Source organism: Mytilus californianus, unplaced genomic scaffold, assembly GCF_021869535.1.
Source record: "Mytilus californianus isolate M0D057914Y unplaced genomic scaffold, xbMytCali1.0.p SCAF_4, whole genome shotgun sequence".
In the NCBI taxonomy this organism is placed as follows: domain Eukaryota; kingdom Metazoa; phylum Mollusca; class Bivalvia; order Mytilida; family Mytilidae; genus Mytilus; species Mytilus californianus.
The window spans coordinates 45,069,256-45,093,456 of record NW_026262690.1 but is presented as its reverse complement, the minus strand read 5'-3'; the positions used below and the strand labels follow the sequence as shown (position 1 = coordinate 45,093,456).

General features: G+C 31.7%; 1 protein-coding gene across 1 annotated transcript; it reads right to left on the bottom strand.

Moving 5' to 3' along the window:
* Positions 1-382: 382 nt before the first annotated feature.
* LOC127738087 (ras-related protein Rab-32B-like) lies at positions 383-22,288 on the bottom strand. Its single transcript, XM_052249189.1, has 9 exons — positions 22,222-22,288; positions 14,845-14,877; positions 13,088-13,184; positions 12,358-12,414; positions 8,579-8,611; positions 7,910-7,937; positions 6,867-6,941; positions 5,450-5,558; positions 383-744 (listed from the first exon to the last, which is right to left on the bottom strand). Exons 1-9 carry the CDS (start codon positions 22,286-22,288, stop codon positions 581-583), a joined length of 663 nt encoding a protein of 220 aa, XP_052105149.1. The 3' UTR covers positions 383-580.
* Between the last annotated feature and the right edge of the window lie 1,913 nt (positions 22,289-24,201).

The window sequence follows — 24,201 nt, the reverse complement described above, 5'->3', positions numbered from 1 at the left end:
TCCTTATGACTAGTATTGAGCTACTGAGAAGAGATAAAAACGAACAGCACTTTAGTACAAAGTCCAGACCCTCGTCAGTGTAGTCTTATGTTATACCTAAGTGTTATTTGGAGAATTTGGCATTGACTATTTTTGATAGTTTCTGTTTTATTTAATCACCACTTCTTTATAATCTGGACAAATTACACCTAAGATATATTGTACAGACACTTCTTTATAATCTGGAAATTACACCTAAGATATATTGTACAGACACTTCTTTGTCGAAGACTGTATGTATCCATATATACATATTTTAGTTGTATGTGGAGTTGCTGTATACCCCACTTCATATAATTAATATAACCAATCATTAGAACAATTATGAAAGCAAACCTAACAATAGTGACTAGAAGTTTTAATTTTTGCTCCTTTGTAACATTCATAGTTAATTATAATTAAACATTTAAAAATGTATAAAAAATATCAAAATATAAATCAATTATCACAGTACTATCATTGCACTTAGCCCTTGGTTTAAATCACATTACAGTTACACCTGTCTTTCACATATTCAACAAAAAACATTCAAACCCTCTGTTTAACAACAATCAGATTTTAGCTTTGTTTTTTTATTATCCATTTCAAATGAGTCTTCAAAGGTGTTTTGATTTTGTTGATTAAACAAGCTTATATGTTCATTTGGTTGTTGACTCTCTGTTGGAAGTTTCAGGATATAGTCAATGAGGAAATTCATAGCATCATCTAAAAAATTAAATAGAAATATTATACAAGACATGGAAAAGGTTTCAAAAGATATAGATTGTGTATAGTTCTCATAAACATTACTTATATTTTTATCTTTCAATGTAACCAAAATGTTAAAAACTCATAATATCTTTTTTTCATGAAAGAATACACACTTTTTCACTTGTAGTGTCAATGTCTGAGTAAAACCAAAACTGGTAGATTTTTAAAAATCTTTGCCAAAATGAAGTTTAAATAGTTTATTTTTCAAATTATAAGAAAAATTAAAGTAAGAATTCTTGTTTTCAAGCTACATGCTGATAAAAAGTTGCATAGTATTAAGCACTTCTAGAAGAAAAAATAAGTGATCAAGTTTTGATGTAAAACATGAGAAGACAGTTCCCAACTTTTTAGTAAAAATTACCATTAAAGGGGAATAACTCTATTAAAAGTAAACTGACAATTTCAGTCATATTGGCATATTTGTAGATCTTATCCTGCTGATAATTTTTCCTGTTTAAAGTTTCTATTTATCTATTATAGTTTTCAAGATAATAGGCAAAAAACTCTAAAAATTATCCTTAAAGCGCAATAACTCCAATTATGAGTCAACTGAAGATTTCGTCCAGTTTGGCTTGTTTGTGGATCTTGTCTTGCTGATCATTTGTGCTATTTAAAGTTTCTATCTATCTATTACAGTTTTCAAGATAAAAGGCAACAAGAGTGCACACGCTGAAATGTCTCGCCTTCTTTACTAATCATTGATATTATGTTGATAGTCCTAAATATAAAGCTTTATTAAAACTGTCACATAAACTTAACATTAACCAAGAAAACTAAACATTGACCAATGAACCATGAAAATGAGGTCAAGGTCAGATGAACCGTGCCAGGCAGACATGTACAGTTAACAAATCTTCCATAAAACAAATATAGTTGACCTATTGCTTATAGTTTAAGAAAAACAGACCAAAACACAAAAACTTAACCCTGAGCAATGAACCGTGAAAATGAGGTCAAGGTCATATAAAACCTGCGAGACTGACATATAGATCATAAAATATTTCCATACACCAAATATAGTTGACCTATGGCATATAGTATTAGAAAAAAAGACCAAAACTCAAAAACTTAACTTTGAACACTGAACCATGAAAACGAGGTCAAGGTCAGATGACACCTGCCAGCTAGACATGTACACCTTACAATCATTCCATACACCAAATATAGTAGACCTATTGCATACAGTATAAGAAAATTCGTAAGGGTTCCGCAGAACCCAGTGTCTCGCCTACTTTTGCTGTTAATCGCAGGCTCAACAAAAATGTGGAAAAAAATTAATAAGAATATTCCTCTCTATACTATCTTTTGATTGTAAGTAGCTTCTGTCCAAGTTTGGTAAAAATCCAGGATAATTTATGAATCTAATAAATGTTTTAAATACTTAAACTGCAGACTGTATGTAATGTTGACTGGAAGAAAAACTAAGTTCATTTATAAGTAAAATACGGAAAAAATGGAACAAAATTTTATCAAAATTTCCTTCTAGATACTAGCTTTTGATCATAAACAAGCTTCTGTCCAAGTGTGGTACAAATCCAGGATAGTTTAAGAAAGTTGTTAAAATTTTAAAAACTTTAACCACAGAGTGAATGTAATGTTAACTGGCAGAAAAACTAAGTCCATTTATAAGTAAAATACGGAAAAAATGGATTTTTTTTTTTACAAAATTTACTTCTGGATACTATCTTATGATCATAAACAAGCTTCTTTCCAAGTTTGGTAGAAATCCAGGATAGCTTAAGAAAGTTATTAAAATTTAAAAAAACTTTAACCACAGAGTGAATTTAATGTTTCCTGGCAGAAAAACTAAGTCCATTTATAAGTAAAATACGGAAAAAATGGAATTTTTTTTTTACAAAATTTACTTTTGATTATAATCTTATGATCATAAACAAGCTTCTGTCCAAGTTTGGTAGAAATCCAGGATAGTTTAAGAAAGTTATTAAAATTTCAAAAACTTTAACCACAGAGTGAATATTTGTGGACGCCGCCAACGACAACGACGACGACGACGTCGACGGAATGTAGGATCGCTATGTCTCGCTTTTTCGACAAAAGTCGAAGGCTCGACAAAAAACAGACCAAAACACAAAAACTTAACTATAACCACTGAACCATGAAAATGAGGTCAAGGTCAGATGACACCTTACAGTCCTTCCATACACCGAATATAATAGACCTATTGCTTATAGTATCTGAGATATGGACTTGACCACCAAAACTTAACCTTGTTCACTGATCCATGAAATGAGGTCGAGGTCAAGTGAAAACTGTCTGACGGGCATGAGGACCTTGCAAGGTACGCACATACCAAATATAGTTATCCTACTACTTATAATAAGAGAGAATTAAACATTACAAAAAATGTTAACTTTTTTTCAAGTAGTCACTGAACCATGAAAATGAGGTCAAGGACATTGGACATGTGACTGACGGAAACTTCGTAACATGAGGCATCCATATACAAAGTATGAAGCATCCAGGTCTTCCACCTTCTAAAATATAAAGCTTTTAAGAAGTTAGCTAACACCGCCGCCGCCCCCGGATTACTATCCCTATGTCGAGCTTTCTGCGACAAAAGTTGCAGGCTCGACAAAAATGGGAAAAATCTTCATTAAAGGGCAATAACTTAAATAAGTATTCAACTAACAATTTCTGTCATGTTTGACTTATTTGTAGATCTTGTCTTGCTGATCATTTTTGCTATTTAAAGTTTCTATCTATCTAATATAATTTTCGAGATGAAAGGCAAAAATTTTTAAAAAATGGTAAAATTCATCAACTAAGGGCAATGACTCCTACAAGAAGTCGTCTTACAATTTTGACATAAATAAACAATAGGTAGAGCTTATCATTCTGATATTAGCAAAAACGCAAAAAAATGTCAAAAAGGTAATTGTGACATCAATGAAATGGGAATTCCTATATTAAGCTGTTGAAATTTGACAGGATAAAAGTCTTATCAATAGGCTATATCAGAGGTAAATATGGATCGTTAGACTTGTTTAAATAATTAGGTCCAGTTATCTATATGTTGTGTACAAGTTGTAATTTCGTACAAATAATAATTTGTACAGGGTTTTTGTACAAGTTATCAGTATTTTGACACACACCTTCTTTCTCCAGGTGATACAAGTTTATCTTCAATACATGGTCTACTAAGTTAGTAGTCATGCAGCTATGTACTTTTAAATAGACATTTGTAAAGCCTATAAAATATAATTACTAGCAAATCACAAAACTATTAACATCATGCTATAATTCTAAACCATATACAATGACATAAGGTACTGAACATTCTACAACAGCTTCCTCGAAAATACATTTAATAACAAACATGCATCTATACATGGGGTTCACACTTTTATATAAATCTACACTTGGCAAAAAACAAACCTCAAGAGTTAGCTCTCTTACACTGAAAAAAAAAATTACAAAGAAAATAGGTTTCTCATTTATATCTGATTTGAATTTTAAACTTAGATTTTGTTTAAGGTAACTATTGTTAACGAAAAGGAATTAAAAATTAAACTTGAAATTAAGTTCATGATTAAGTAGTAATATTATCATTCAGAAACTTTATTTTTCAGATTGATTGACAGACAGATAATGTAGTGACAGTATTCAACAAAAAAATTAATTTCAAAGGAGTAAAAAAGCTGAGTCAGGACTTGTTTATTGGGAACCATAAATTATATTTCAAATTTAATTTATCGACATACCTTAGCTAGCTTAATGTGGTAGCTTGCACTTTTATGACTCAACAAATAAATTATGAACCATTTATTCATTTCCTTTTGTTAAAGTAAGTGGTCATCTTGTTGGTAGCTGCACTGTGCAGGTTTTTATTGTGTGTTTTAGTTATACAATATAGTCTAAATAGGAAAAGGGGAGATTTGGGTGCACAGAAAAACTAATTTAAAGATAGGTCACTGAATTTTAAGCACATGTCAATAAGGTAATTGTGAAATCAATGAAATGGGAATTCCTATATTTAGCTGTTGAAATTTGACAGGATAAAAGTCTTCAAATTTCTTTCAAAATTTTGAATTTTGCAGTTGATTGCAATAGGCTATATCAGAGGTAAATATGGATAGTTAGACTTGTTTAAATAATTAGGTCCAGTTATCTATATGTTGTGTACAAGTTGTAATTTCGTACAAATAATAAACAGGGTTTTTCTACAAGTTTTCAGTATTTTGACACACACCTTCTTTCTCCAGGTGATACAAGTTTATCTTCAATAATTATCCAGTTCGATGTTTTACTCACAAATTTATATACTTCAACCTAACATTAAGCACTGTCCTCTATGTAATAAAACTATAAATAAGGACACCTGATTGGTTTAGATTATATTTTTATTTTTTGACTAATACAAAATTGTATGTCCACAAAATATATTTTAGTGTTTTTGTATACACTTTGTGTCAGTACTATGTGCAAGACTCTAACATGTAGTTGTGGAAATAAAACAATAATAAGCTTAACCAAAGACGCTGTGCTGATTTTATCAAATTATGTAAAGAGATTCACAAAATACTGATAACTTGTACAAAATACTGATAACTTGTACAAAATACTGTACAAATTATAATTTATACAACATTACAATTTGTACACAACATATATATAATTCTGAACTTCTGGTTATATTTACCTATGTTAATATTATTCTTTGCTGATGTTTCAAACCAGTTTACAATGTTATTATTTTGACAAAATTCTGACAGCACTCTGGAATCTACAGTAGCATTCTCCATATCACACTGAAAATAATCAATCAAAAGTTTAAACATACCACCTACAAGATTTACGTATTTCTCCTTTGTTGTAAAGCTTCCTATTATAGATGAGAGTAGCTATTGAATAATTCATATAGGAAAACTGTGTTTACAGAAAAGAATACATATGTCTACTGAGATTATTTTCTATGACCACAGGCACTTAGGGTATGTGGGGTATGGATCCCTTTTTCTTCTTTTTTGATGTTGTGTTTTTATCAAATCTTCCTAAATATATCAACTTATTCTATATTATGTTATATAGTTATAAGAAGATGTGGTATGAGTGCCAATGAGACAACTCTCCATCCAAGTCAAAATTTATAAAAGTAAACCAATATAGGTCAAAGTACGGTCTTCAACCATGTGTTTGTCCTTATTCATATACCATCTAACAGTAAATGTACTTGCTGCCGCTCTACTCTTAGTCACCACTGATAAGATGAAAAATTAAAGCAAATTAAAGAACATTTAGAATAAAAAGTATCAAACATGCCCTCCCCCTCTAAAAAAACAATGCCCCAAGCACCTTTGCTGTGACAACTCTCAGTGATAACGTGTAACAAGTAAACCGTGAAATGTTTAGTGTAAAATTATAGTATTTTTTTTATAAATACAACTTATTTTATTAATTTCACTTTCTCTTATTCAGGCTATAAAATCATAAAATAGACTTGCATTTAGAAAAGCATAATAATTTTTTTATTTCCTTTAAGACTACAATTTCGAGGTTTTTATTATGAAAATACTTCACAAATATGCTATTAGATAAAAATATTAAAAACTGTTGCCTGGTATGAGCATAGATATAAATATTAAAAACTGTTGCCTGGTATGAGCATAGATATAAATAACCTGCCGTTTTACTCACAAAAAAATCTATTGTGAAAATATATTTGAGGCCATGAACATTTCAGTTTGACTTGAGATGAATTTTAATCATAAGACTTTTTGTGAAAAGAGCAGCTGGTGCTTGACAGGGATGCATCAAATACAAATATAAGAACCAAATTTGATGATTCCAGTCAGGAATTATACTTCTAAGGAGAGCAGCTTTTCAAGAGACAACTGAGCTGGTCACAGAAAACCTTGGTAGTCAAAATAAATGAATGTGTAACAAAAAAGATATTATTTTATTTTCAAATGATTCATGTTTCATTTACCAGCCTTAATGAAAACTTCACCATCATACAATCAGTAAATACCTTTAATATTTTAAAACTGCATTTAAAAAAATAACATTGAAGGAACACTTTATTCAACTGTTAAAGTAACTAATTAATAATTTCTTACTTTATTGGCTAGTAAAACCACTGGCACTGGTTCCTGATTGGCTAACATTACTTTGGAATGAACATCATTTAGCCACTATAAAAAAGAGTAAAAGAATAAGTATGTAAAAGTATTACTTGTAAGTAACTTTAGATTAGATTAATGAAAAAGGTTATGTTTTCAGATTTTTATTATATTCTTTTAGTTTATTTCAATATCAAACTATAAAATTCAAAAACATATTTATACCAAATATCATTGACCTACCACTAGTGATTCCCCATAGACTGATCTTATCTAAAACTTATACATGTAATCTTAGCAAAAGATTCAAAGTCAATCGACCATGACTGAGGGGGCGGGGTCAAATAATCTCCATGGAAATTAGATGTGCAAATGCTAATACAACTGCATACCAACTATCATTGACCTACCACTAGTGGTTTCCCATAAACTGACCTAATCACAAACTAATACATTGTTGATGTCGCTGCCGCCACCAGAAACAGCATACCTATGTTTCGCTTTTTGACTCTTTTAGTTATCTCCCTTGATCTTATAATTAACTAGAGAACACAATTATTCTGTTGTGCATTAATTTAGAGCAATAAATGCAAATTAAAAAATTCCACCTGTGTTTTCTAAATAAGATTTCTACACTGTAGTGAATTACTTCTGGAACAATTTATATTTGAATTATACAAAACTTCATCGGCTCTAACTAAAGAAATGGACAATTTTATGTTATGGGGGTATTTTAATTAAAAATTTAATTTAACAGTTTCAGATTTTACCTTTTTCAACAGGACTAAATCACAACTTTACTTAAATTTCATGACCCAATAATTTTTTTACAGTTTAACTTCATCCCCCTCCGTGTCATTTTTGGAATAAAAATGATGAAATAAATCTCTACACTAGAGGTTTTTTAGACTTTTGCAATTCGAGATTGCCCCCAAATACTGCGTTTAGTATTTTCTTTGATCACTTTGCTCCAATTATAGTTTTTAATATCTAATGCTTCATCAATGTTCATTAATTACACAAACTACACAGATTCTTACCTTCAACACAGAATCAAATGTGGCAGGTCTGAAATTAGAAGTGCAATTAAGATAAATAATATGCTGAGGTCAAAGGTCAAATGTCAGTGATCAGTTACAACAGTTAATGGTAATACATCCACATGCTCATAATCCTATAAATTCTACATCAAAAGATTACTTATGTCTTGTTAAATCTAAAGTTTGTTTTTTTTTAAACAGACCTCTGAATGTCTTTTGTGTTTATGTCTTATTATGCTACGTCCAAACGTTAATTCTAATTCGAATTGCAATACGCGTCAAATTTGCTTTACTGTCCGAACGACGTTAACTTTTAATTCGTATCAACAAAAACGGATTTCTAATGCGAATTGGTTAATGCGAATTAGCCAATTCGAATCAATTCGAATTAAAAAGTAAGAGTGTGTGAACGCGATTAGCGAATTCAATTCGCATTCGATTCGAATTCAATTCGAATTAAATGTACGTGTGAACTAGGCATAAATGTATACCCTGCATCTTCTGGTTTTCTTTGTATTGATATTCATATTCCCTCAATCTTAAAATCAAATCTGTCCAAAACATTCTGTGAGCTTCATGAATTTCTATGTTTTCTCATAAATTAAGGGCAAAAGACTTGTTGATATCTATTATTACTAAACTGTATTTTAATAAGCATATCAATTTTACCTTGTGAGATCAAAAACTATAATAGCTGCTATTCTGAAAAAAAAATAAAAAATATTTTTCATTAGAATTAAATAAAGTTATTCTGTCCGTAAAACTGAACAATCCTTAATATTTATTGAAATCCAATACATTTCAACATAGCTTTTAAAGTATGGTGAAATAAAAAAACCAGTAATAATGTGTTAAGTATTATCTGTAAGTGAAGTATTTTTTCCTACGTGACATCCTGATCGTTTCAAATCATTTATAGAGAGTAACAAGCCTTTGGCTAAGCACTAATAAAAATGTATTTAAAATTTTTTCAAAAATACCGGATTAAAACTAATCAAATTTATTTTAATAGTCATTTTTTGTTTTTCTTTATCTTTAATGTTAAGGCTGGCCTTTGAAGGTGAAAAATTCATGAATATGATTAATAAGAATGGATGCAAGGATCAGGCTAAGACAGCAGAATGGCAACAAAGGATGTTGAACATTCGTATGTCAAACTTGAGTGCTGTGAAAATAAATGTGTATGAATATTTTTCATCATATATAGAAAGGTTTCGATTGGCACAATTTTAGCAAAAGTGACTTCCCTTTTGTTGCCATGTTGGAGGTCTACGTGCACAAATTCCTTCATAAATCAGCCAAATTTAACTAGTTATACTGAGCTCTAGACTTTAGAAAAAGGGAAATAACTCAAACTTAATTTACGTCATATCAAAACCTATCTATTCAATAATTAGTGTAGTTTCCCTGTTTTATAGAATAAATTGTCACTAATGACAGTATATTACATGAAAAAAAGAGTGTCTCAAACAAAAGAAGCAATGATTTATGCCAGAACATGATGTCAACATTATTGCTATAAATAAAAAAAAATAAGAAAAGAATTGATTCATCTGATCCCAACTTTTAGCTATCTTTTGTTTGGGGTTTTGACCTTTTTGAGCCCTTACATCTGTGGTGTACTTCTTTAGTGCAGTTTCACTAAATTCTAAAGGACAGTTAATAGGAAGCTGAAGACACAAAGTAATTACTGCCTGATGAATTAAGAATTGTGGCAGTCATAAATATAAAAATAAAATGCTCCGCAGGGCGCAGCTTGATACGACCGCAGAGGTCGAACCCTGAACAGTTGGGGCAAGTATGGACACAACATTCAAGCTTGATACAGCTTTGCATTTGGATTGTGATTAAATATTTGACACAGCATAGGTTTCTGACACAGAATGAATGTGGTCTAAGAAGTTAAAAAATTTAAATTGGACATTCACCTATTATGGTCCAATATCCAAAATCTAAATACATGGTTAGATTTAGCATATCAAAGAACCCCAAGAACTCAATTTTTGATGAAATCAAACAAAGTTTAATTTTGGACCCTTTTGACCTCAATGTGGACAAAGTTGATAACAGGGCCCAAAAATCAAAAATCTAAATACATGGTTAGATTCAGCATATCAAAGAACCCCATATATTCAATTTTTGTTGAAATCAAACAAAGTTTAATTTTGGACCTCGATTTGGACCAACTTGAAAACTGGGCCCATAATCAAAAATCTAAATACATGTTTAGATTTAGCATATCAAAGAACCCTAAGAATTCAATTTCTGTTAAAATCAAACTAAGTTTAATTTTGGACCCTTTGGACCTTAATGTAGACCAATTTGAAAACGGTACCAAAAATTAAGAATCTAAATACACGGTTAGATTCGGCATATCAAAGAACCCCAATAATTCAATTTTTGATGAAATCAAACAAAGTTTAATTTTTGGACCCTTTGGACCTCAATGTGGACCAATTTAAAAACAGGGCCCAAAATCCAAAAACTAAATACACGGTTAGATTCAGCTTATTAAAGAACCCCAAGAATTCAAGAATAAAACCCCATTGAAATTGGTCAAGAAATAAGCAATTTATACAAAGTATCTTCTTTTGCACAACACTGTGCAATTAAATATTTCTTGCTATTGCGCAATACTGTACAATTGACAATTTCTTGCTATTGCACAATATTGTGCTATTGGATATTTCTTGCTATTGCGCAATACTGTGCAATTGAAGATTTCTTGCTATTGCGCAATACTGTGCAATTGAAGATTTCTTGCTATTGTGCAATACTGAGCAATTGAAAATTTCTTGCTATTGCACAATACTTATTATATAATAATTTACACATCCTGTTTGGTGTGTATCTCCTACCATACCATTATTATTTGCTTTTAAATATAAATCAGAAATAACCAACTTAAAATGGAAAATTTTAAAAGAAAAAAAAAAGGAAAAAAGAAAAAAAAGGAAAAATAAAAAAATCCCCCCCCAAATTTTTTGAACCCCCTTATGATTCATCACCCCCAAACTCAATCCCAGCCTTCCCTTTGTGGTATGGTACCTTGCAGTACAATTTCAGAGAGATCCATACACTTGAACACAAGTTATTTTCTGGAAACTAGAAAAATGCTTATTTTTGGCCCCTGTTTGGCCCCCAATTCCTAAACGTTTAGGGCAATTACCCCCAAACTCAAACCCAGCTTTTCCTTTGTGATATGGAACCTTGTAGTACAATTTCAGAAAGATCCATACACTTACACACAAGTTATTGTCCTGAAACTAGAAAAATGCTAGTTTTTTGCCCCCTTTTTGGCCCCTAATTCCTAAAATATTGAGGCAATTACCCCATCATCAATCCCAGCCTTCCCTTTGTGGTATGGTACCTTGCAGTACAATTTCAGAGAGATCCATACACTTGAACACAAGTTATTTTCTGGAAACTAGAAAAATGCTTATTTTTGGCCCCTGTTTGGCCCCCAATTCCTAAACGTTTCGGCAATTACCCCCAAACTCAATTCCAGCTTTCCCTTTGTGATATGGAACCTTGTAGTACAATTTCAGAAAGATCCATATACTTACACACAAGTTATTGTCATGAAACTAGAAAAATGCTTGTTTTTTGCCCCTTTTTTGGCCACTAATTCCTAAAATTTTGAGGCAATTACCCCCAAAATCAATCCCAGCATTCCTTTTGTGATATGGAACCTTGTGGTACAATGTCAGAGAGATCCATACACTAACACACAAGTTATGTCTGGAAGTTACAAAAATGCTTATTTTTGGCCCCTAATTCCTTTACTGTTGGTACCATGACCCCCAAAATCAATCCCAACCTTCCTTTTGTGGTATTGAACCTTGTGGTAAAATTTCATAGAGATCCATTCACTTAAACTAAAGTTAGAGTGCGAAAACCAATGTGTCTTTGGACGACGCCGGACGACGACGACCCACGTCATACCAATATACGACCACAAAAATTTTTTTGCGGTCGTATAATAAGGAATTGTGGTGTAATTGCCATTTATAGACCAAAGGACAAAGATAAGAACACTTAATAAATGACTGCTTATGACCTGTACTCCCCTTTCACTTTCTAGAAAAAAAAATGGATGAATCCAACCCCTTTTGGCCTCTTTGAGTCACATTTCATTAAGACCAAAGTAACAACACTCAGTAACTATTTACTAAAGAACATTACCGGTAGTCTCCTGCATTATTTAAATTCACTTTACTTCATCTGTACTTGAAAATAAGATAAAAATTTAATTTCAAATTGAGTGTCAATGTTAACTTTGACCTTTACTTGTGGTCATTTTGGATTTCAGATCAACCCCATATTAACAATAATTGAAAATATTAATTGATCAACAAAGATGAAGGACAGACAACAGACTCCAATCAATGATGGCAATAACTCACATGGCTTATGTCCAGGTGGACTTGAAAGGTCTGAAAACTTACGCATATTTGTAATAAACTCTTGTCATCTGGCCAAATCTTTCATGTCCAGCAATGTCCCTTAAAAGAGAAAAAATAGATTTCGGCATTGCATTATCAAATATAATAACATTTATTTTTTTTACATTGAGACATGGAGTAAATTCTTCCTATGATATAAGAATAATATGCACCTTGTCTACTGTTGTAGAAAATCCAGTAAACTTGTTTTTTTATGATGAATCTACATCAAACAATTCTTTGATCATTTAGATCACAGTGGCACTTATTTCTACAAAATATGTTTGGTTGCTTATAACCTATAGCATTTGGAGAGGCCTTTTTGCCATTATAAGTAAGAGGCTTGGAATTGTTCTTTTGTGTAAAAGAAAATGTCATATACATTAACAGCTGTCCTGACATATTTTCGATATGCCTGCATTTAATGATATCATTTATTGTATGTACATGTAGTTGTATTGTAATTAGTTACAGATCTATTTTGTGTCTTATTCCAGTTCACATGATTTTGATGAAATTTTGGAGTTTGGAATTTTCTTTTTCTTTTAAACTTAACTTAACTAAACCATTTTATTACTATGCCTAAAGATTTTACCCTGAATTTGCTGTTTAGTTCTGCTCACATCTCAAAGCATAGATAATTAATAGGATAGGAAAATCACATAGCAAATGAGGATGATATAGGTGTAGGGAAATTAGATAAATGTATTTTCTGTTAATTAAAATTTCTTACCACAACTGAAGGTTGATCTTTGTGGTGTCATCCCAGTTCACTGTCTTCAGTGCAAAATCCACTCCGATTGTTAATTTATAATTAGGAGAAAATACACCTATACATATAGCAGAAGTGCATACATTAATATCAAGAATAAATATTATTGTTTTTTGTATTTGTAGCAAATTTTAGAACTTATGAGACAATTTCTTTTTTTTTTAATTCAATTTCATAAGTACAAATAATAATATCATCGAGCATTGTATGTTTATATAATACTTATTGAAAAACTGGTCATTATTGTGATATATGGACTGCACACAGGACAGTGGTATTGACTAAGACAGCGATAATGACCGAGCCGTAGGTATTTTAGGTCATTATCGCTGTCGCAGTCAATACCACTGTCCTACGGGCAGTTCATGTATAACGATAATGACGAGTTCTTCAATAACTCTTATGTTTATTTCAATGAGGAACCATGTTTTTAAAAATTCTCATAAATTCAAATTGTTCAAAGCAAACTCGAGTTATTGTATGATTTCTATAGGAAAGAGTGAAGAACAGTCATAGTGATAACTATAAGTCACTGCCATTCATTTAAGTGCAATTTTTCAGTATATGAATACAAAATAAAGTTTTCTATAATTTTATAAGTAACGAAAACATATGGTAAACAATTCAACAACTTCAATATAAAATTGACATCACTCTTAACAGAGAAACCACGCCCCACTGGTCATTGACATGTAAAAGTCTGTTAACAACCGGTTTTCTGGTCCGTTTTTTTCTGTTAAAGACCGATGGAATTTTTTACTTAAGAATAAAGAATGTCATGTGGCCCCTTGTTATCCAATAAGAGAAGCTAATTCTTAACCGATATGAAATATATATATATGTCTTAAATTTTTAATATGTAACAACTTAACAACAAACTTTTCCATCAGATAACCTAAGGCAATACAGAGCTAATACCACTTATTATCTATAATTATATATGTCCCCGTTACCGTTTTAGAGCACTTGAGTTGGTGTCGCTTAATCTTTATTTTTCAGTTGAATGTGTTGTTGACATGTGTTTTTATTTTTTATTTTGGGCTTGGTATTATCAGGCTTTCTTGGACTTGTGCTTTTTGAATAATATTTGCTATTGTATCTCCTATTTTTAATGGACAAAATATGATATATTCAATTATTTTTTTTTGGATATATTTTTTATTACAACTCCTTCAGGTAAAGATGACCTTAGACTCATTTGAATCTGTTGATGTTGAAGAAATACAATGCATTCAAATCATGTACAGCTTACCAATGTACTGTTGTTTGTCTTTTTGTCATTTTTTCGTTTTTCGCCATGGCATTGTAAGTTTGTTTTTAAGTTTATGAGTTTGAATATCCCTTAGGTATCTTTTACCTCTCTTTTACCTTCAGTGTATTGTTGTGTATTTGGTTGATGTTGATGAGATACAATGCATTACAATCTTGTACATCTTACCTTCAGTGTATTATTGTGTATTTGGTTGATGTTTATGAGACTACATACATTACAATCATGTACAGCTTACATACAGTGTATTACTGTGTAAATGGTTGATGTTGATGAGATACAATGAAATACAATCATGTATGGCTTACCTTCAGTGTATGATGTATTTGGTTGATGTTGATGAGACACATGTACAATGCATTGCAATCATGTATAGCTCATATTTAGTGAGTTGGGTCTTTGTTTGTTGTTGATGATCTACAATTCATAATAATCATACATAGCTTACCTTCAGTGTATCTTCTGATGACTGATGTCTTCCCTATAAAAAAATATAAACTTTTGCAAAATAAGTTTTAAAACCCTAAACCTTAATTTTTAGTTGATAATTTGCATAAATGAAATACAGAATTTTCTTATAAATTGGCAAGTTTAAAATACAAACTGGTGTGTTGATCTTTTGTAGTCTTTGTTAAATCCTTTCCAAATGGTATATACTCAGGGTGATTTAGAACTTTACATCAACATAGTATAAACTAAGTCTTTTCAATCATTAAAGACTGTCATAACTGTTTACTGGTCCCTATATATGAGTATGTTTAACTTTGTTTGTTTGTGATGTGAGGTTGCTGTTTCATGAATGACAAGAAATGATTGTAACAGGATGCTGTTACGAAGTCTCCCAAACGAAGCTCCCATAATTAGTAATTCCCAGTGTCGCTTGACATTGGATAAAGTCCAGTGAAAATTTGTTTGGTCCAGTAAAGTATATGCATTAGTGATGCCTGGGGACTAACCCTGTATATCATTTAAATCATCTTGGCATGACAAACCAGAATATATATGGTTTAGGGGTGGGGATCTCGACCATTTACAAAATATTAGAACATTGGGGGTGGGGGGAACCCCTTGGGACTGACCCTATACATCATTCAAATGTTTGAGACATGATGAACAGGAATATATATGGTTTAGGGGTGGGGATCTCGATCATTTACAAGATATTAGAACTTTCTCAAATGGCAGGGGGTCGGGATGACCCCTGAGGACTAACCCTGTATATCATTCAAACCATCTTGGTATGACAAACCAGAATATATATGGTTTAGGGGTGGGGATCTTGACCACTTACAAGATGTTAGAACTTTCTTAAATAGCAGGGGGTGGGGATGACCCCTGGGGACTAACCCTGTATATCATTCAAACCATTTTCGCATGACAAACCAGAATATATATGGTTATGGGGTGGGGATCTTGACCACTTATAAGATATTAGAACTTTCTTAAATGGCAGGGGGTGGGGGTGCCCCCTGGGGACTAACCCTGTATTTCATTTGATGTGCTTTATCATGACAAACCAGAATATATATGGTTTAGGGGTGGGGATCTCGACCATTTACAAGATATTAGAACTTTCTCAAATGGCAGGGGGTAGGGATGACCCCTGGGGACTAACCCTGTATATCATTCAAACCATCATAGCATGACAAACCAGAATATATACGGTTTAGGAGGGGGGGGGGGATCTTGACCATTTACAAGATATTAGAACTTTCTTAAATGGCAGGGGGTGGGGGTGACCCCTGGGGACTAACCCTGTATTTCATTTGATGTGCTTTATCATGACAAACCAAAATATATCTGGTTTAGGGGTGGGGATCTCGACCATTTACAAGATATTAGAACTTTCTCAAATGGTAGGAGGTCGGGATGACCCCTGGGGACTAACCCTGTATATCATTCAAACCATCTTAGCATGACAAACCAGAATATATATGGTTTAGGGGTGGGGATCTCGACCATTTACAAGATATTAGAACTTTCTCAAATGGCAGGGGGTCAGGATGACCCCTGGGGACTAACCCTGTATATCATTCAAACCATCTTAGCATGACAAACCAGAATATATATGGTTTAGGGGTGGGGATCTCGACCATTTAAAAGATTTTAGAACTTTCTTAAATGGCAGGGGGTGGGGGTGACCCCTGGGGACTAACCCTGTATTTCATTTAATGTGCTTTATCATTTAGAACATTTTCAATTAAAAAGATTGTGTCTATCACAAACGGTTTTCAATTTATAATCATTTGAAAATTTTAAAAAATAAAATCCCATAGGGCTCTATAGTAAAACCCTCCTTTCTTTTTGCCCCTCAAAGTACCCCTTTATAAACCCCAATGCACAAACAAAACCCTGATTGCACCACTAGACATGTTAGTCTAGCATATTGTGAAACCCTAAGTTAATCTGACAAGCCGTTTTGGAGAACAGGTGCGGACAAGTTCAAATTTAAAAGCAGCGGAAGAAGAAGAAGAAGAAGAAGAAGAAGAAGAAGAAGAAGAAGAAGAAGAAGAAGAAGAATAATAATAATAAGAACTGAGCAAAACCAATAAGTCTTCCCAAACTTCGTTTGGGAGACTTAAATATTTAACAGTGAATTTGCAAAATCAGGTTTTTGGTCAAATCTCTGAAAAATCCCTAGCTTTTTTGGTGATCCAGAAATAATGAGGAATTTTATAAAACGACTAAACATACTGCAAGGAAAATGAAAAATCACTCATCAAATACATGTATACTTATCAAAAATGTAATTTTTCTAATTAAGTTAATATCATGAAAGATAACAGGCTTATAATATAATTTATCATGCCAGACGTATGTTTCAGCCACATAAGACTCATCAGTGGCATTTAAAACAAAACTGTTGTGGGTAAAAAAAAAACAATTAAGATGCTGAAGAGCACTGAAAACACAAAATTCCAAATAATGTAAATTCAGAAATTATCGCATACATTTGTTATTGCGATTTTTGACAAATGGACAAAAAGGCAAGATGAATTATTGCGATTTCAGGAAAATCTGCATATATATGTATCAGATATCAGAATCATACAAGTTCTTATTTTTCATAATTGTTTGCGATAATTTGTGATAACCAGTTGCATTATTAGCTATAATAAAAACCTCGCAATAATTTCTGAATTTACAGTAGTTATGCAAATTCAGATAGGCCTGGCAGCACCTTGGTATATAAAAGTTAAAAGCATCTAATCACTGCAGAACACACCGTACAGCGGACTTTTTTTTCATTTTATTAAAACTTGACAGATTCTATCAAGCATGATTGACAATTTTGACCATGTTGATATATAATTGCTTATCTTGTCTTGCTGATAATTTTTCCTGTTATAGTATTTCTTCATCTTAAATGTACTATAGATTTGGTCAAAATTCATGGTAAAAATTGTCATTTAGGACCAATAACCCCTTTTAGGGGGCAACCAAACATTTTGGCCATTTGACAAATGTTTAGATCATGTCCTGCTGATCATTTATGCATTTTATGGTTTTCAAGATAATAAGTTAAAAAAAAATATATACAAGCATTCTGAGAGTATTGCATGGCAATACATAGTCCCCTACCGGGTAAAAAATCATTATACTGGAACAAAATGCTAACTTGTTCTATAACTTGTCATGGTGTAAACAAAAAGTAAATATCATGTCAATATCTTCAAGCATGACTAAAAACAGTGTTGAAAACTGATTATATGAGTGAATTTTTTAAGTCCAAGGACCATAACTCTGCACAAAATTATTAGACCGAAACAAAAATTTGAACTTGATCTGTAACTTGTCATGATAAAACTATATACCAATTATCAATCAATATCTTATAAGCATGATGAAAAAAACATTAGATATGATTAATAGTTCTCTAGAATTAGATATGATGTAATACAGTGTATATCTATTTCAAATTATAATCAGATATAATTAATAGTTCCAAATACTTTTTTCTTTCATTTGTCACAAACTAATATAGATTTGTAACTTATCTATAAAATGTCAACAAATTTTATCTACACAATGTAATGTATTGAAATATATACATTAATAAAAATAGATTATTATCTAATTAAAGGATTTCTCTTCATATTTTTTTTTTTATATATATAGCATTCAGAAAATTAGTTTATACTAAATAACAAACAAACCTGTCAAAAAATTCTTGAAATAATTTAACAAAGAATGTCTTTTAAAAAATGAGTAATCTCCCTTTGTACAGAAATATGGTTTAACATAGTACTCTAACATTAGATATGGTCCAGAGTTATGGTCCATAACTCTGGACTACATCATCAGACCGAAACAAAATTTGAACTTGATCTATAACTTGTCAAGATAAAACTATAAACCAAATATCAAATCAATATCTTCAAGAACGAAGAAAAATAATGTGGAAAGCTGATTTGCCGGACTGACGGATGGACAGACGGACAGACGGACAGAGTGCAAACCTATAGTCCCCTTCGGCTTTGTCAGTAGGGGACTAAAAATAATCGTCATTATGGGGAAATAATTCCTATAAGGGGTCTACCAACGTTTTTGGCCATGTTGACTTATTTGTAGATATTGTCTTGCTGATTTTTTTGCTATTAATATTTCTGTCTATTTATTATAGTTTTCAAGATGATAGGCAAAAACGAAAAAAACCAGTTGGTAAAATTGTCATTTAACGACAGTTACTTCTAGAAGAAGTGGTCTGACTGTTTTGTTGCGAATGGGCATTATGTAAATCTCAAAATTCAGAACATTTCCGCCCGTCTCATATTTTCTGAATCTATAGGCGTTTTCAAAATAATAGACAACATTTGAATTTTATTAATTTACTACAATGATGGTTGTGGTTAAGTTTGGTTTAAATTCACCACTTCAAAATTATATCTAATACATTCTGGGTAAAATTTTCAAAATTGTACACCAAAATATTTTGATTGGTTAAAATAGCTCTAAAAAAAATGGAAATATATCTACTGACGTGATTTTATTTTCATTTTGGGGTACAAACAATTAAATAACCCAAATGTCCTTTAGATTTTGAAACAGCAAATTGGCCAAGTGCATGTTGTTTTACAGGAGAAATTTTGTGTAAGTTAACAGATGACAACTTAACAGATGCGCCAAATGAAGAGAAAGGATCCACACTTTGGGTCTGGTGTGCTAAAAATAACATATTATGCTATATGACAACAGTGTTGCATGATTGTATCATTTTTGTTTGAAACAAAATGAATACAAATTGGTTTTACAGTGTGCAAAAGATGGTAAAACAAACAAACAACTGAATTTTAATTGATACCCTCCACCTAGTTACACTGTTTAAATCAATGATCTATATTCTATGGGTGTGCTGCTGATATATATTGTCATCTACTGTCTATATTATTATGAATTAATACAGTAAAATATAATTGTTACCTTAGGGGGATATATGTATCTCAAAGATTTTACTCAAGGTTAATTTATTTTACATTGTCTAGCACTGTAAAAAAAAACACCAAAAATTTAAACTTTCTGAAACACAATATGCATTTTTGTTAAATATTTTAATAGGTGCTGTCAGGCCTTACATCTTTTCTAGATAAACCAAAATTTACTCTGTTTACAGTCAAACTTTTTTTACAGGTGCACATTTTGATATCTATCTGTACTCTAAGTGAATTTTGTGATAGACTATACTATAAATGATGGTGATGTCCACAGAGATAAACTAACAAAAAAATCTTCAACACACATGGACCCATCAAAATTTTTTTTTTTCAAATTCTCTGCAGTGATTTCAAGCTGAAGAAGAAGTGCCATATGTCCTCATTTACCAACAAGGGAGAACACTGATGAATTTGTTACTTCACAATCAAAGAGATTCAAACCACATTCTAAACAAAGCTATGCTTGCCAATAAACATTTATTCTTTTATCACTACATCAGATACATACCACATAGATACATATTTCAGACAAGATCTATTATAAACTAGATGTGTCGTTGACACTAATGGCCCTGCTCGCCAAAAAAACTTGAAGCCAGTTTCAGGAGTGAAAAATTTCAAAGACCAGAGCCAGTGATTTCGGCAAGAATCAGCTGAGCAGAACCAAACATAAACTCAATCAGTAACACATCATAGTAAGAGTCACATACTAAAATTCAGCTCAATATGTGAAGGGGTTCATAAAAAGTCTGTATGACTGTCTGTTATTTTCACAAAACTTTCAAAGTCCAAAGCCCGTAATTTCGGCAAAAATCATCAGAGCAGAACCAACGTAAACTTGATCTGTAACTCGTCATTGTACACTCACATACTAAAAATCAGCTCAATATGTGAAAGCGTTTAGAAAAAAGTCTGTATAATTGTTCGTTATGGAATGACAGAATGACTGATAAGGGTTAAACTATATGGCCCGACCTAAGTCGAAATAATCATTTAATTAATGATTTATTTATTAAGTAAATGATACATGTACATACATGTAACAAGGATCACCTGAACTTGGCAATCACAAAACTGGTATACCAGTATTGTTAACAATACAAATGAGAATCACATACATCATGTACATGACATAAAGAATGATAAATAATGCATTTGTTTGAATTGAGCAATTTGAATCAATTCAAATAATAAATATGAAAATGTAGTTCAGATATTATTTTGTCGACTTATAAATCTGACAGAAAAAATAAATAGCAAGGTATTCCTTTATATCAAAACAAGCCAAATCTTCAGTACTTCTCTAGAACCCTTGCTAATACACAATTATCATGCTTTATCAACATATAAAATGATTTAATTATATTATTACTTCTTACAATACTGGTAACCATTCAAATTCCAGTACCGTATTATTTTTGGAAAAAAATACATACAATACTGGCATGACTGGAATAAAGTTTTATACAAGTATCATGAGTATTGTGATCACCAAGTCCAGGAGATCCCATAATAATGCTACAAAAATGGCTATGAGTTGGTAAAAGTATGATTTGATAAAAGTACAAGATGTTAAGTAGGAGGCATAAGTATGAAATGTCATGTACCCTTTGTAATATTCCTTTTGGTGAACCTTAATCGATCATATATAATAGACAGAACTCTCCCCCACCCCGCCAAAAAAAAAAAGAATGGAGGAAATTACATGAAGAAAGATCCACATAGTGTATAAAAGAGGGTCATAATGGGGGTACCTTCATGACGAATAACGGTATAAAAAACTTGCCAAATGGCGTTAACGGTAATTTTTGGTGCATGAAGATAAATTCACATTTTATTTATGACGATAAAAAAATCGACTGATTTTGACAAATCACGTTAAATTCTTTCCAAAATAACTGTAACGGTAATTATTTGAGATCTCTGATGAATCACGATAAGGATACTTTGACGAATCACGATAAAGTTTTAACCAATTTGACGCTAACGGTAGCCGAAAATGACTGTTTGACGACTGACGGTCAAGGGCATTCCTACCCTCATAAAATGCACCTATTAGAACAGTTGTGCCATAAGGCCATAAGATTGAGGCAGAGACGTATATATGTCTCTGATTGAGGATAGTAGAATGAAACCAACTGGTAGAGAACATTACATTCAAAACTTGCTGGGGGTTTACGACTGCCTTCCGTCAGTTTCACTAACCAACCAGGAGTCCAGGAGTCCAGGAGTACAGCTCTCTTTCACCTGACATTTGCTTTCGCTTTTTTTCATATTTATAGGAAAAATTACAATGAAACCTGTGACCAATAGATTAAACTAATCATTTCGAAAAGAATCAGTAAAATAGATACTAGATTAAGTTGTGTGATTTCCAACAAAATTTCGTTTACCAACACCAAATTCTCCAATAACAAGAATTTTGTACAAATGCTCCTTTGCGGCAGTGGGCGCCGCCATTTTATCTTCATGTGATAAGAAATAAATCACATGACTTGATAAAGTTATAATACGGAAACACAACTGTACCATGATCTACCATGTATGCTTTGCTCATATAATATCAAACAGGTGCGAGTCCGTGATATATGTATACAAAAATCCCGTCTCCCACCTGTGGCATATATGAGATTAGTCATGATATTCTATGCTAATGGTTGGAACATGATATATCGACAGCTTATGGTTAGTCAGAAGTCCATTACTATCGGAGCCAGGCTGACTACTATATATAGATTTATATGCTCTTTATGGGCCCTTTGATTAGGAATAAAGATATTTAAATTTGAATTTGAATTTTGAATTTTGAATTTTGAATTTTGAATTTTGAATTTGAATTTGAATTTGAATTTATATTTGAATTTATAGTCTCAGTTATTATAAAGAACAACTATAATATAACACTTCTGTCAACGTGATTAAACTTGTATTTAAAAATGACACCCTGTAAAATTAGTTTGTATGTATGTCATATAGAATCATATAGGGGGTAATTTTTTTTAAATAAATTGACGAATGCATGCACCGTACGTACACTACTGTATTTCATTGCGGCTCCGAGTAATTTCCATCAGCATATCAAGTTTTAACCAGAAACTATATATATCAGAGGCATATACAATTGAATTATATGAGGGGGGGGGGGGGGGCCTTATATGTCGTTGTATATACATAGCTACTTTTGCATAGGTACTATTTCTGTACCAAAAATCTGTAGAATTGGAAATCTACTTTTAATATTCAGTACTATTTTGTTACTTTAAAATTATTGTAATATTTAGGTACCTGTATTTTACAGCACTTAATTTGTACTTGAAATTTAAGTACTAAGATTGTTAGTTAAACCGTTACATTTTCAGCATTTTGAAGGTTTATCTATTTCAAATCTCTTAAAATTATGATTTTCAAACATGGAATATTGTGATTACTGTTGGTATTATTTCTGTACCAAAAATTTGTAGTACAAATCAATTACTGTAAAAGACAGGTATTTAAATATTACAATAATTTTAAGGTAAAGAAATAGTACTAAATATTAAAAGTAAATTTCCAGTACTGCAGATTTTTTGTAAAGAAATAGTACCTATGTAAAAGTAGCAGTGTATATGTTTAACTCTATATAAATGGTCTTGCCAATGTAAGTAGACCTACTCAGCCAATTATATAGTTAATATGACCTAATATACTGAGGTGATGTTGAATTAAATTAATGTTAAAATTACTTAAATTAATGCTGATCATTCACAGGCACTTGTCTCAGAATTTTTTTCCCTATATACCTTAAATTAATATTAAGGTATAAAGGAAAAAAAATTCTGAGACAAGTGCCTGTATGATCATTTTAACCTTTATATCAAAGGTTTCATGATACCAGCATTATGGTTTCGGACAAGAGGAATACGTTCGCAAATCAATGACTGAGTTCCGACCAACTATAAGTTTTAAAGAATTGTGTCCCTTGGAAATATTGTATCATATGGACAATTGCTTTGTATTAAAGCGTTCTCAAGTCTACATTTCTCTAAGCGATTTATAAAAGTTTTTAAAGAACCCGAAACATTTTTTTTAATTATTGCCCTTGGACGACAGATCATGTAAAATATGTGCAACGCGGGGACATTGGACATGTTGGATCTCCGTTCTTTTATACTTTTTACTTTATACTCTGACGTCTATAATATATTTGGTTTTTAAGCAGTATATCAATAGCACAGTTCTTTCAAGTGCTCTTTTTCAGAAAATGTAATTTACAAAACAGTTGGAATAAAGTTAATATAAAAATTTGCCTCGTGCTAAATTTTAAACTCGCATCATTCGCATATTTGACACGCTTTGGTTCGACCTTAGATTCTGTCGACCATGGATAGCATGCG